General features: G+C 34.4%; 1 protein-coding gene across 5 annotated transcripts in view; it reads left to right on the forward strand.

Moving 5' to 3' along the window:
* Positions 1–311: 311 nt before the first annotated feature.
* The window catches only part of LOC133794513 (midasin), a 33,548-nt gene continuing 20,151 nt past the window's right edge, over positions 312–13,708 (forward strand). For 4 of the 5 annotated variants that reach the window (XM_062231769.1, XM_062231773.1, XM_062231771.1 and 1 more), the window contains exons 1-30: positions 312–835; positions 1,014–1,330; positions 1,530–1,614; positions 2,675–3,027; positions 3,128–3,325; positions 3,570–3,745; positions 4,564–4,673; positions 4,748–4,867; positions 5,044–5,122; positions 5,514–5,636; positions 5,713–5,812; positions 5,897–5,999; positions 6,103–6,240; positions 6,339–6,395; positions 6,487–6,663; positions 6,782–6,907; positions 6,987–8,732; positions 9,199–9,245; positions 9,346–9,541; positions 9,621–9,725; positions 9,822–10,130; positions 10,584–10,777; positions 10,892–10,943; positions 11,905–12,055; positions 12,309–12,382; positions 12,696–12,828; positions 13,025–13,123; positions 13,232–13,332; positions 13,459–13,548; positions 13,640–13,705. In XM_062231769.1, coding sequence (XP_062087753.1) covers positions 731–835; positions 1,014–1,330; positions 1,530–1,614; positions 2,675–3,027; positions 3,128–3,325; positions 3,570–3,745; positions 4,564–4,673; positions 4,748–4,867; positions 5,044–5,122; positions 5,514–5,636; positions 5,713–5,812; positions 5,897–5,999; positions 6,103–6,240; positions 6,339–6,395; positions 6,487–6,663; positions 6,782–6,907; positions 6,987–8,732; positions 9,199–9,245; positions 9,346–9,541; positions 9,621–9,725; positions 9,822–10,130; positions 10,584–10,777; positions 10,892–10,943; positions 11,905–12,055; positions 12,309–12,382; positions 12,696–12,828; positions 13,025–13,123; positions 13,232–13,332; positions 13,459–13,548; positions 13,640–13,705 — 5,730 coding nt within the window. In that variant the 5' untranslated portion in view covers positions 312–730. The remainder of the gene's footprint in view (positions 836–1,013; positions 1,331–1,529; positions 1,615–2,674; positions 3,028–3,127; positions 3,326–3,569; positions 3,746–4,563; positions 4,674–4,747; positions 4,868–5,043; positions 5,123–5,513; positions 5,637–5,712; positions 5,813–5,896; positions 6,000–6,102; positions 6,241–6,338; positions 6,396–6,486; positions 6,664–6,781; positions 6,908–6,986; positions 8,733–9,198; positions 9,246–9,345; positions 9,542–9,620; positions 9,726–9,821; positions 10,131–10,583; positions 10,778–10,891; positions 10,944–11,904; positions 12,056–12,308; positions 12,383–12,695; positions 12,829–13,024; positions 13,124–13,231; positions 13,333–13,458; positions 13,549–13,639; positions 13,706–13,708) is intronic. The other variant, XM_062231770.1, reaches the window with a different exon arrangement.

A 13,708-nucleotide genomic window follows, 5' to 3' on the forward strand; every position in this document is an offset into this window, starting at 1 on the left:
ATTAAACTGACAACCACATGATCTCTCTCTTTTTTTTTTTTTTAAAACTATACAAGGTATTTAGTTAACATTTATTAAAAGTATATTTATTAGATGGAATAATATTTGATATCGTTTGGAGGAGAATCTTTATAGAAATAGTATTTTACGAGACAAAAATCTAAATGTGCTAATAATTAAAGGAGAAAATGTAATTTACGCTAAATTTTTTTAGCGGCAATTGGGCAGCTGGCAAAAGGCGGTGACGTTTGGTTTCACTAAAGTATAAACACAAAAACGGAAGACAGCAATTCGTTAAAACTTAAAACCCTAAACCCTACACAAGAAAGTTGTAACAGCAGAACCCGCTCTAAACCAATGCTCAGACGAGAGCACTCAAAATTCAGAAGAAGAACCCCGAAAACCCTAGTTTCACAGCACTTTTCGCCCAAACTCGTCTCTTTATACTCTTTCCGATTTTGATCATCGGTAATATTTGGCGAGGACACCCACACTTGTGTGTGTGTTATCTCTGCATTCAGTTTATATTCAAAATTCTGGGCTTCACGAAGTGTTGCCTAATCCGTTTCCGTTGTATTATTTCTAGGTTGAAGCAGTCCGGTTAATGCAAATTGGCCCTGGATTGTAAAATTTTGTTTTTGTTTTTTATTTTATTTCGATCAAGATTATATTTATATACATTTGTTCTTATATTGGTACAGTTATTTAACAATATATTTTGAGTTATAGAATGGCTATGGATAAGAGTTTCAGTCTAGAGTCTGCATTGGGAAGGTTTCTTGCCCGCTGCCCAAAGCTTTTATCTGTTCAACGGTTTGCAAAGTATGCTAAAGAGGTACGCAGTTCCTTTTTTTTTTATTTTTTATTTATGTATGTCTAGTTTTGTTTAGCACAAAGGAAACTGACATTGAAGTTTAAATTTTTGGTTGAGAGGGCACAGTTGTTATGTAAATAACTTAAGTGGTTGGAAGAACTGCAAGAGCCCGTCCATTTATAATAGTTTATTTTTGCAGGGTTATACGGTGACAGAAGATGAGGTGGTGAGACTGTTGGCAGAGGTGTTCCTGCTGCCAACTTACACAATTCCGCTGATGGGTTGTTTCCGCCCAATAGTGAGAATAATTGTGGACAAAGCAGTATGGTTGATTCGGCTCGTCCCCAATTTAAGGTCTAATTCTAATGACGAGGTTGCAAATTTTGACAAAGACAGAATTTTAGAAGAGCATTCCGTTATTGAGTTCTATAATAGAATTGGGAAGGGTCTGGATCTCCACGAGCTTGCTTGTCTGGCCTTTTGTCGTGCTCTTGATTTGGATCCTTCTTTATCAGGGTAAGATATATAACACACATCCATACATTACATGTATGTGAAGTATGCATATAGATGCGTTCCGCATATGTATCTATACACATGTGGTCGTGTATTTTTCTTTGAATGTACGAGAAAGTAGATGCATGTCAGAGTGAAGAGAGGGAGAGAATTCTCTTGTAAGAATAGGTTTAAAACAAGTTTGCATTCTTTTTTGTAGGTCCGTATTAAGTTATTTTGAATTTGCTCCTCCCCCATTTCAACGCATTTTGGTGGGACAACCAATTTCTGAGCTCTGTGTTAAGGTATGTTATATACCTGAAAAATATTATATTGGTATACTTTCAGTTCAAATTGCATTGCAAGTTCATGTTCTCAAATGATATATGTGTTGTTTTATTTTCCTTAATAAGAGATGAAAATTTACGCTAGAGAAAAAAAGGATTAGACACCATTGAAACAAGACAGAAAAATAAAATTAATCTAAACATAGGAAATGCCATCTTAAACTAAAAGTTCATATTAACATATCTTAAACATGGAAACATCAAACTACCTTTTTAACTCTAAAAGCATCAATAGGCTTGCCCACAGAATTTTTTGCTGATGAGGCCTATGGAGAGGCTCAGAAGTCTTCTTTCAAGTGCATCAAGCACTGGTCTTATGCTCTTACAGAAAATCTGTCTGCCAGATCAGTAACTTTTATTCAAATTAGTTCTTTAGGAATCTTTAATTTGTATCCCTTATAATGTAAGATTGAAGATTTGACAGCTTATGTAGATGCCATCTTACAATTCATCTCTCAAAAGCTTAAAGCTGATTGGACGATATACTTAGCGATTGTCAGTATTACTACAACTGATGAGTCTTTTTATGGTGAAAACTTCACTAGTATGCACACCTATGCAATTATTTATTTTAAAGGAGACCATCGTTGTTTCTTTTGATTTGATTAAAAATGGCCAAATATTTTAAAAAATTATGCACCCATCTTAGGATTCGAACCTTTCCCCTCCCACACACATGTACATGCTCATGGAAAATTCTGTACTTGTTACTTTCCTTATAAATTTATAGTTAGTGAGTGCTTAAGTAGTTAAGTGATTAACGTGTTAGCTTGCATCTGTGTACGATACTTTCAAAATATACAATTTTGACTAAGATATATAGTTAGCTTCAATTCAATTCAGATAAGTGGTTGATTTTATTGACCCCTACTGGAGAAAAATGTAAGAAACTAAATCTATTTTTAAAAAAAAAATTAAGCTGATGCTGGGCATTGATTAATTGGCTCTTGATATTTTGTGTGTTATTTATAGTAAATTTTTAAATTTTGGTTTAATTTTGTATTCTGCTCTTTAATAGGCTGGATGTCATGTACTACTGGGTGTCAGGGCATCTTATCGACTCCTCTTAATGAAGTTCGATGATTTTAATAAACTATGGGATTGGTCCTGTTTTTTGGACCTTGTTAAACAATTAGCAAATCTTGAAATGAGTAGCTGTGCTGAAAGTGTAGAGATTATCACTGATCTGTGCAGCTGTACTGAAAATGTGGAAGTGGTCTGCGATCTTTGCAGTTGTACTGAACGAGTGGAGGTTGTAACAGATATAAAATGGTGTGCGATAAAGATACTGTCATTTGTTCTCAAATTAAGTGATAGAGCAATTGAAAAGCTAGGAATTGAAAAAGATGAATCATTTTTATGTTACTTGAGGTTTGTTTTCAATATCCAATATTAGAATTGTACTTTTTAAACTGCGACCAATTATTTGCTTCAGTTCTGTGATGTTATATCTTGTTTATGCCATAATTAGATGGGAGAAATTCTGCCAGGATGTCTCATTAGAGAAGGCTGGCTGGTACATTAGTGGATCATCTAGACCAAATACGTTGGAAAGCTCCGATTTTTGTCAGAAAAGATGTTTGAAGTTTTTTGGATTGGATTCTGAACCTATTTGTTCCTCACAAGTTTATTTTAAAGAGCCACCACTTAGGATTCAACGACTAGCTTGGTAGGTTGTACTATAGTAAAAGAAAACTTTTTCTCTCTATCTATGATCTATCTAGACACACTTTCCATACATCTGCAGCTTGAATGTGTATTTTGGTGTCTACTTAATTGGAAATGAGAGTGAGGGCAGCTCTTGACTGTACCCCCTCCATTTATTAACGTGTCTATGTGCTTGACAATGGTTTTGTCATTCAACTCACCATTTCAACATCTAATTTCTTCTCTTTGTATTTCTGTATTTTAAGGGATCATGCATCATCATCTGGAAACCCATTTGTTTTGACATCAGCGGTGCAGAAAACTTTTGAAACAGTATCATTGGCAGTAAGTCAAAAGTGGCCAGTGCTCTTATATGGTCCTAGTGGCAGTGGAAAAACCTCTCTTATTAGCAAGTTGGCCCAGCTGAATAGTGAGAGACAAGGTAGTTTTTGTTTGCTTAACTGTATATTTGACTACATCTTCGACTTCTTTTTTTTCTCCCTGTTAACTTATAGTAAACATGTCTCCTCAGAAATTTATGCTGACTTTTAGGAGCTTCTGAGTCACTTGTTTATTTTGCATTTTTCTTTAATTTACTTATTTTTAGAATGTTTTGGTGAAGGTAGGCCAAAATCTATACATCGTTTCCCCCCACCCCCACCCCCACCCCCTCCCTCTCCCTTAATCATTTGTATTCTAAATGTGGCAGCTAGCAATCTTCCTAGTTTGCTTTTGTAGATGTAGTTTTTTTGTTGCTAGAAGCCCCTGTGTGTGTTTATAGTGAATGTTTTGCTGAAATGAAAAAGTCGTGATTTTTTACCATGGAAAATGTGATATCTTTTATCTTTTTTTTTTGAACATGTCCATGTGTGTCCTCCACCCAAATTTATTAGGGGCCCTCACTTTCCTGTATCGAAAATAATTGAGGGTTTTATATCTTAGTTTGTACCTTTTCTATTTTTTGTTGTTGTTTTTATGTTTAAAGTTCCCTGTGATATCTCTTATCAGTATAATGCAGCACGCACACACACGTTTCATTACACAAGAAACACATTAATATATATTTACTGGTATGAGAAAACAATAAAAAAAGGACAAATCAAGTTTCATGCAGAACTTATAAGTATCAGAGGCAGTTCCCACTTTCCATGCTTTTAATTGTCATGCATATCTATTTTTCTTTACAACCTTCTTCCTCTGCTTTTCGCATCATGGTTAGATTTTCGACTGTGAGTAGTATTTATTTATTTATTTGTGCAGTTGTATCTATACCTATGGATGATCAGATTGATGGAAAAACATTACTTGGAAGTTATGTTTGCACGGAACGACCTGGCGAATTTAGATGGCAGCCCGGGACACTTAGCCAGGTTAGTTTTCTTTTGCCATTATATGCTGATGTATTCCAAGTATATGTCTTATTTATTTATTTTTCTTTTCACAGGCCGTTGTAAATGGATACTGGGTTGTTTTTGAGGATATTGATAAAGCACCCTCCGATGTACATGCTATCTTATTACCTCTATTGGAGGGCACAAACTCATATATAACTGGACATGGAGAGGTAATTCAAGAACTTTTTTATTCATCTTAAATATTATTTTGGCACTTGGGTCTGAATTTATCAGGACTTTTTATGTTTTTTTTTATTTTTCACAAGTTTTTACACTTAGTTTTATTCTTAAAGATTGTCTCCATTTGCTTACTGGTTTAGTACTAAATTGTTGAGAATATTTGCAGGAGATACGGGTTGCAGAAAATTTTCGATTATTTTCTACCATTTCAACATCAAAACTTGAAGTATCTAGTATTATTAAAGGTACAATCACTATCCACCCACCAACTTTTTTATTGGGTTCTAACTTCTATTCTTGGGGTGTTGTTGGTCTTTTCCTATCATATTCCAGAGTCCATAATTTATTACTGCTACTTAATACATCCAATGTTTTATGATATTTTAATGCTGTTGGTGATGGTTCGTGACCAAGAGTTACATTTCTTTTTTGTTGAATTAAATTAATTTGTAACTGCATTTTTAATTTTTTTTGGCTCTATTATTAATTTTCTAAAATTTTGTGTCCACTTGGATTGAGAAAACATAGTACAAGTAGTTTCTTTTAAGTTTGCATAGAATGACAAACATTTCTCTATACATCTCTTACTTAAATGTATATACATTGTCATTAAACGTGTGAAAGCATTTGGGGTAGGGGGGAATTCGGTTTCTGTTTTTTGGAGGACAGCGATGCTTGGACCACCAAAAGTTGAGGACCTGAAAAAAATAGTAAAGGAGAGTTACCCAAGTCTGGAACCTATTGCCGAGAAGCTTGTAGGTCAGTTACACTGTATCTTACAAACCTTTTCAGATTGATTCATTTGACCAACGCCTAACAGTATCATTGCTGCCAGAAACATTTGATAGGGTAAAATCTTCTCCGTATGATCAAGTAAATGGAGTTCAGTACGAGAATTTGGATTCTGCTGGTTACCTAAGCAGGTTCTCGTTAAGGTAAGTGGACATTTCACTGTTTATGATTTGCAATAGAGTTTTTATGCATTTTTTTATATTCAAATATCTGGATCTTGATGACAGGGATCTACTTAAATGGTGCAAGCGCATAGCAGGGCTGGGCTTTAGATTTGATATGAATTGTGTGTCACTGTCAGCTTATGAGTGTCACTGCATCTATCAAGAGGTCTGACTTAGTTTGCAGGCTTTTTTCTTTTGTTGTCCATTGTGTAAGGTGAATGATTTCTCTTTGCTGTCATAGTTTTTTATCCATTGTTTGTTGGTTTCAGGCTGTTGAAATATTTGCTGCCTCTTCAACTTCTGTTGAACATCGCTTGACTATAAGGAAGGATATTGCCCAGATGTGGCAAGTGCCACCAAGTACTGTTGGAGATACCTTGTATCCTGCTGATAAACCTATAATTCAGGTCTCTATAATTAAAATATATTGCCATTGCAATTTTCTTTTCCTTTTTTTTTATTTGGGTGGCACCATCAGTTTCTAATAGTTAAAAAAATGTTGCAGGATTCACTTACTGATATAAAAATTGGTCGAGTTTCTCTCCAACGCACTCAAACTTCGGTTAGTGGAGTTTTTTTCATTGCAGTGTCCTGCTATCTGTTACCTCTAATATTTTTTTTTTACATTTTGACACTTGCAAATACTTTTACAGTTACATGCAAAAAGAAAATCTTTTGTAGAGATCCGAAGTTCTCTTACTTTGCTTGAGAGACTAGCCGCTTCAGTTAAGTTTAACGAGCCTGTCCTCATGGTTGGTGAAACTGGCACTGGAAAGACTACACTAGTACAGGATCTTGCCCTGAGGCTTGGTCAGAAACTAACAGTTCTGGTAATGTTTCTTATGGATTCCATTCTATCGCTCTCTTGTTTTCACTTAATATTATTAATGATTGGATTTATATTTACAAAGCTTCCTAAACTTTAACTAATTTATTTGTTTGGTTCAGAATTTGAGTCAGCAGAGTGATGTTGCTGATTTATTAGGTGGATTTAAACCTATGGATGCTCAGTTTATATGTTTTCCCCTGTATAAGGAGTTTTTAGACCTTTTCGTGGAGAAAAAATCTATCAAGGTATTCTGTGTTCAACGTCAGTCTTGCATATATATATATATTTGTTTTACTGTTATGCTGATAATTTGTACCATTTCAGGCAAATCATGCATTTTTTGCCCTTTTGCAAAAGAATCTCACTAAGAAGAAATGGATATCGGTAATAAAAGGGCTTCGACATGGTGTTAAATTTCTCCAAGATGGAGACAGATCAACTAAAAGTGGAAGAAAGCGACAGAAGACAGAAGAGGATGAACTTCGGTTAGAGAATTTATCTGGAAAGCTTGAAATGGTCGAGGATCAATTAGATGGTTCATCTGGAATTATATTTTCATTTGTAGAGGGAGCTTTTGTGAATGCACTGAAAAGTGGTGAATGGATTTTGCTTGATGAGGTGAATTTGGCTCCTCCTGAGACTCTGCAGAGAGTTATTGGTGTTCTTGATGGTGACAGTGGTTCGCTCTGTTTAACTGAAAGAGGGGATATTAGCTGTGTACGTCGACATCCTAATTTTCGTTTGTTTGCTTGTATGAATCCTGCAACTGATGCTGGGAAGAGGGATCTTCCGTTCTCTTTACGAAGCAGATTTACAGAATATTTTGTTGATGACGTCTCAGATGATGAAGATCTAACTCTCTTTGTCAATAAATTTTTGGGTGATGGTATATCAAATCCAGAATTGGTGAAAAATATTGTGTCTTTTTATAAAGAAGCAAAGTTAGATGCTGAAGAAAGACTGCAGGATGGAGCTAATCAAAAGCCACAATATAGTTTAAGGTCACTATACCGGGCTCTAGAATATACAAGGAAGGCCAAAAAAACTTTTGGATTTCAGAAAGCTTTGTATGATGGATTTTGTATGTTTTTCCAGACTTTGTTGGATAGACCTAGTGCCATGTTGATGGATAAGAAGATATTGTCTAAATTGATGGCAGGAAAAAAAATTCCACATGTACCTTTTGATGATTATTTGACATCTAAAGTTGATAAAGCTGAAAGCTTTATAGAGAATTATATCTTAACTAAAAGTGTTAGGGAAAATTTAAGTATTGTGGCTCGTGCTATTTTGGTTAAAAGATATCCTGTACTCCTGCAGGGACCCACATCTAGTGGGAAGACTAGCCTTGTTCGGTATCTTGCTGCTATAACTGGTCATGAGTTTGTTCGAATTAATAATCATGAACACACTGATTTGCAGGAGTATCTGGGAACTTATATAACTGATGCTGGGGGAAAACTTGTATTTCATGAAGGTGTATTGGTTAGGGCTGTAAGAAATGGTTGTTGGATTGTTCTGGATGAACTAAACTTGGCTCCATCTGATGTGCTTGAGGCATTGAACCGATTGTTAGATGACAACAGAGAACTTTTTGTGCCTGAATTGCAAGAAACTGTTAGAGCACATCCAGATTTTATGCTTTTTGCCACTCAGAATCCACCTACTGTCTATGGTGGCCGAAAAATGCTTTCCCGAGCATTCAGGAATCGTTTTGTAGAGATCCATGTGGATGAAATTCCAGAAAATGAGTTGAGCACAATAATAACGGGAAGGTGTAAGATTCCAGAAAGTTATGCTAAGAAAATGGTTGATGTCATGAAGGAGTTGCAATTGAATAGGCAGAGAAGCAAGGTGTTTGCGGGAAAACATGGTTACATAACTCCACGTGACTTGTTTCGCTGGGCTGATCGTTTTAGAATAGGTCAGGGTTGCTCTTATGATGATCTGGCTAGGGATGGTTATTATCTTCTGGCAGAGAGGCTACGCGAAGAAGGAGAGAAGTCTGTTATCCGTGAAGTTTTGGAGAAACATCTACGTGTTAAACTATTTGAAACCGACTTGTACAAGGTATTCTTTTGGTATTTATTATCTCTCTTGGTCTGCAATACAGCTATCATTGCCCTACCCCCACCGCCAAAAGGAAAAGAAGAAAATTGCTTAAAGATGCCTTGTCTTTGTCATTTCTTTTGCTGAATAATAATAAGTTTTGTATTATAGTATAATCTTTAGTTTGCCCTCTCCATGACTGATCTGTGAATTGTTTTTGACATTTCATTTAATAGCTTGAGTTACATTGACTGTGACTGTAGAATGTTGTTATTTTTTTCATACCATGTGACTTTTTGTTGAGTTTATATTGAGAAGTGTGAATATCTGTTTTCTTATTCTTAAATGAAGTTTGTTATGGAGTTACTAAGAAAATAAAACTCCCAAGTTTTGGTGTATTTTTACTAAATACTATGATAATAAATGCACATGAAATAATATGTTGGATCACAAATATTTTGTTGAATTGATAATATTCTGAATTCAGGTTCCTGGTGTTTCTAATGGAGTTGGAGTCATGAACAATGTTCAAAGGTATAGGTTTAAACATTATTGCTTCAGAAATAATCTTTAACGCTGAATGATATTTGTTTTTCTAATTTGTTCCTCACTATTATGATACTATTCAAACCAGTGTTAGTTGGAGTAAAAGTATGGAGAGACTGTACTTTCTTGTGGAGCGGTGCTACAAAATGAAGGAGCCTGTACTTCTCATTGGTGAAACTGGGGGAGGGAAGACAACTGTCTGTCAATTGCTGAGTAATCGTTTGGGGTTAAAATTGCATATATTGAACTGCCATCAGTATACAGAAACCTCTGATTTTCTTGGGGTTGGTTTTGTTGTATTTTTCACTTTTTTTCTTTCTATTATTATCTGGTATTTGGATTTTTAATTTTACTCTTTTTCAGGGGTTTTACCCTATTCGAGAGAGATCAAAATTGATGTCTAAATATAAGAAGATAGTTGAAGAATTGGTCATTCCTGATGCTTTTAGCTGTTGCGACCAAGTTCCTGTATGCTTTTTGTTTCTTCTTCCCATTCTTTTGAACATTTTCTGTCCTAATTATATATTACTCAGATAATTAATTATTTCCTCTCTTTTGCAATAGATTATTTCTTCAGACATAGGGGAGGCCTCTGCAACTTTATCCCAGTTGCAAGATATGATAGAAAAGTACAAACAAGGTTCAATTTTATGTCCTGGTGTCACTGATCAACATGTTATGGAGACTCTGGAAGTAATGTTGATGGAACTCTCTGAGCTGCATCAGAAGTGGCAAACGATTTTCATGTGGCAAGATGGGCCTCTTGTTCATGCAATGAAAGGGGGTGATCTATTTCTAGTGGATGAGATTTGTTTGGCTGATGATAGTGTACTTGAAAGATTGAATAGTGTCTTGGAGCCAGAAAGAACATTGGTGAGTTTCTTTTTTTGATTCTGTGTCCGGTATATGTTACATATCTGGAATTTATTTATTCAAATAATTAGAAGGACTTGTCAAATTGCCTCCTCTTTTCATCTATATTGTAAAGAGTTTAATATTGCCTCTTCTTTTCATCTATATTGTAAAGAGTTTAGTATTAATTTTATGACATGTTTAGCATAGCTGTATACACTTGTTATCTAAGCACACACTCGGTTATTCCCTTATGCATTTTTTTTTACTTTTGTCGTGTTGCTCTGGAACCATATGAATATTTCATTTTTGAAAAACAATTATACAATGTGTTCGATTATTGATGTGTAGTTGGAGAAACTACTCTACTACCTGCGTAAAGTGGCTATGTCCTTGGTGTAATGTAATAATTTCATATGTTTGTCAACTGTTAGCATTCTCTCTGATGTTTTATCATTTTATTGCTATTTGCAGTCTTTGGCAGAAAAAGGGGGATCAGATCTGGAGAAGATAGTTGCTGATGAGAAATTCTTACTACTTGCAACTATGAATCCTGGTGGTGATTTTGGCAAGAAGGAACTGTCTCCAGCTCTTCGTAATCGTTTTACTGAGATATGGGTTCCACCTGTTTATGATATGAATGAGCTTAGATCTATTGCTCTGCAAAGGTATGTAATATTAGGTATTTTTTTTTGAGGTGTGAGATTGCTTGTCACTTTTTTTATTTATATATATATATATATATATTAGTTTTTATTTTTAATATTGGTTTGATCTTGCAGGGTGCTACCAAATTTCTCATGCATTGTGGATCCCATGTTGATCTTTTGGGAAGTATGTCTTGTTCTGAATCGTCATTTATGCTTCTTTGTTTCTAGAGTTCAAAGAATTTTTTTGAATAGCTTATTAGATTTTGCTGAGCAATGTGTACATTAGTTTTGCTTATTCTTATTATTGTTGTTGTACTAGGTATTCTCATGAACATGTAGTATGAAGCAATCATTACTCTTACTTGCACTATGCATTTGTACACAAGTTTTAATTGTTAAAATCTTAATTTTTTTCTTGTTAAATTGATTTGTGATTTTTAGCACTGATATACATATTTGTTTGGTAAGTAATTTTTGTCAAAAAAGCTTATGCAAGCATAATGTGTTTAATATAATATATATATTTTGCTTTCAACTGTTTAGAGAAATAATTTTCTGATAACATCTGTTTCTCTAAGGTGCCATGATTTTACTAGTATTTTCTGTTTATGCTCATATTGGTCTCACCGTCTCACTTGTATTAATGAATTTTGTGAAAAGTCAAAGATCATCTTTGAGAGAGTATTAAATTTTGGGTGGCTGTTTTGATCTTCAGAAATAAGTATTTCATTGTGTTCTCGTTTTCTGATTTACATAGAAATTAGATCTTGTGGATGTAATCTTCGATGATTATTTATTATTTTCCTTGTGCATTTGATATCTTATTATCTGTTGTAAATTTATTGATTTTTTTTCATTCTAACATATTCTCAATTTGTTAATAAAAAAAGAAAAAGAAAAGTGAATTGAAGATAATATTTATTATATTCATTTTGACAACTGTAAAAACTGATCAAGATTTCTTTTCCCTGTTCAATTTAATTGTGTGTTCATACTTTATGTTCTTCAGTTCTTCCAATGTAAGCTTGTCTTTGCCAGTTACTGTGTTTTTTGACCTTCAATGTTTTAATTGTAGTATTGTCTGCCACTCTAGGTCTACTGATTTTGCTGAGCTGTGGTTTGTTATTTTTTTTTTTGCTTTGCAGTGGTTCGGCCATTTACAGATAGGGAGAATGCTCACTATCAGAGATCTGCTTTCCTGGGTTGAATTTGTTAATGTGACAGGAAGCAGATTAGGAGCTGAGTATGCATGCATTCATGGAGTGTTCCTTGTTTTGCTTGACGGATTAAGCTTAGGTGCCTTCTTTGTTTACATTCACTCAATTCCATATTTATTGCAGTATTTCAGTACCTGGCTGTCATATGATTGTTCTTAGTTTGGGGTGTGCTCCACCCTTGTACTATATTCTAATTTTAAAGCTAATTCAATAAAAAAAAGGCTTGTATTTAAGTTTGAATTTTGCGACTGGGTAATAATTGCAGTTGATACCTTTTTTTTTATTTTAACATCACTTTTGTTGTTTATAATGTATTTATTTATTTTGGTCAGGGAGTGGAATATCCAAAACAGATGCTGGAGAGTTGAGGAAGCAATGCTTGTCTTTTCTTTTGGAACAAATGAAGGTTTTTCTAGATAATTAGTATTTGAATGTGCTATCTTTTCCTCGACTGTAGCATATGTTGTATGTACAATTATGACAATTTATACTTCTATCACATTGTCCTTTTTTCTTTTGTTTTAAAAATTATTATTTGTTTTCTGGTTCTTTTTTGTTTTTTAAAATCTTTGGGATGCTACTGGAAGGAAATTTGAAATCCTAGTTATTATACAAGAGAAAAATATGGGCATGCATAATGCTCTATACACTCAGCCTGCAATTACGAACTCTTGATTCATTAATGCGATTAACCTTATTGCTTTTGATGTCGCTAATAGGTGAACCATGCTAATTCAATGTACTCAAAACTTTCAAGAATGCAAAATTATGGCTGGGGAGAACTTAATACAACTGGTGATGTTTCTCTATGTGACGATATGTTTGGAGCTGATTCTTTCTATATTCAAGAAGGTAATTTGTTGCTCTGCATGATATTGTCTTGTTTTTTAGAGTAATCCTTTTCTTTCCAGCGAGTGTTCATTTGAATGCTATATAGTAGATGGAATAGACCTCACATTTTCTTATGATTAATCTTAAACTATTTTTGCGAGTCTTATGCATAGTCAACTAGCTGTAGTATCCTCTGACAGAAATGCTATGGCTATAGGTTCTGAATGCTGTCAAGATAATGAATTTAAGTTTTCGGCACCAACCACTTGCAGAAATGCATTGCGTGTGATGCGTGCTATGCAGCTCTCAAAACCTGGTATTCCTTCATTTTCAGTGCTTACCTTGTATGGTTGCCTTTGTCTGAATTATTATTTTGTCTTGGTGCATTAATAAATAGCAATATTGCTTGACATATGCATTCCAGTTCTCCTGGAAGGTAGTCCAGGTGTTGGGAAGACTAGTTTAATTGTTGCCTTGGGGAAATTTCATGGGCACAAAGTTGTACGTATAAACTTTTCTGAACAGGTCTGTAATCTCGAATCATCCTGTGGTCTTTTTCAATTATTTATAATTCTATGTTGATGCTTTTTTATATATGTTTTTTGTAATCCTCATCTGTGTAATTAAACAGTTTACTATGCTTATGTGTAGACTGATTTAATGGACTTGTTGGGGTCAGACTTACCTGTTGAGAGTGATGATGGAATGAAATTTGCCTGGTCAGACGGAATTTTGTTACAAGTAAAATGGCCTTATCTCTTGAAAGATCAATTGTTTTAATTTACTCTGGGCATGATATAATAGTCTTCTTTCTTACTTGCTAATCTTGCAGGCTTTAAAGGAAGGTTGCTGGGTATTGCTTGATGAGCTTAATCTTGCTCCGCAATCTGTATTAGAGGTA

Source organism: Humulus lupulus, chromosome 8 (assembly GCF_963169125.1).
Source record: "Humulus lupulus chromosome 8, drHumLupu1.1, whole genome shotgun sequence".
NCBI classification, from domain to species: domain Eukaryota; kingdom Viridiplantae; phylum Streptophyta; class Magnoliopsida; order Rosales; family Cannabaceae; genus Humulus; species Humulus lupulus.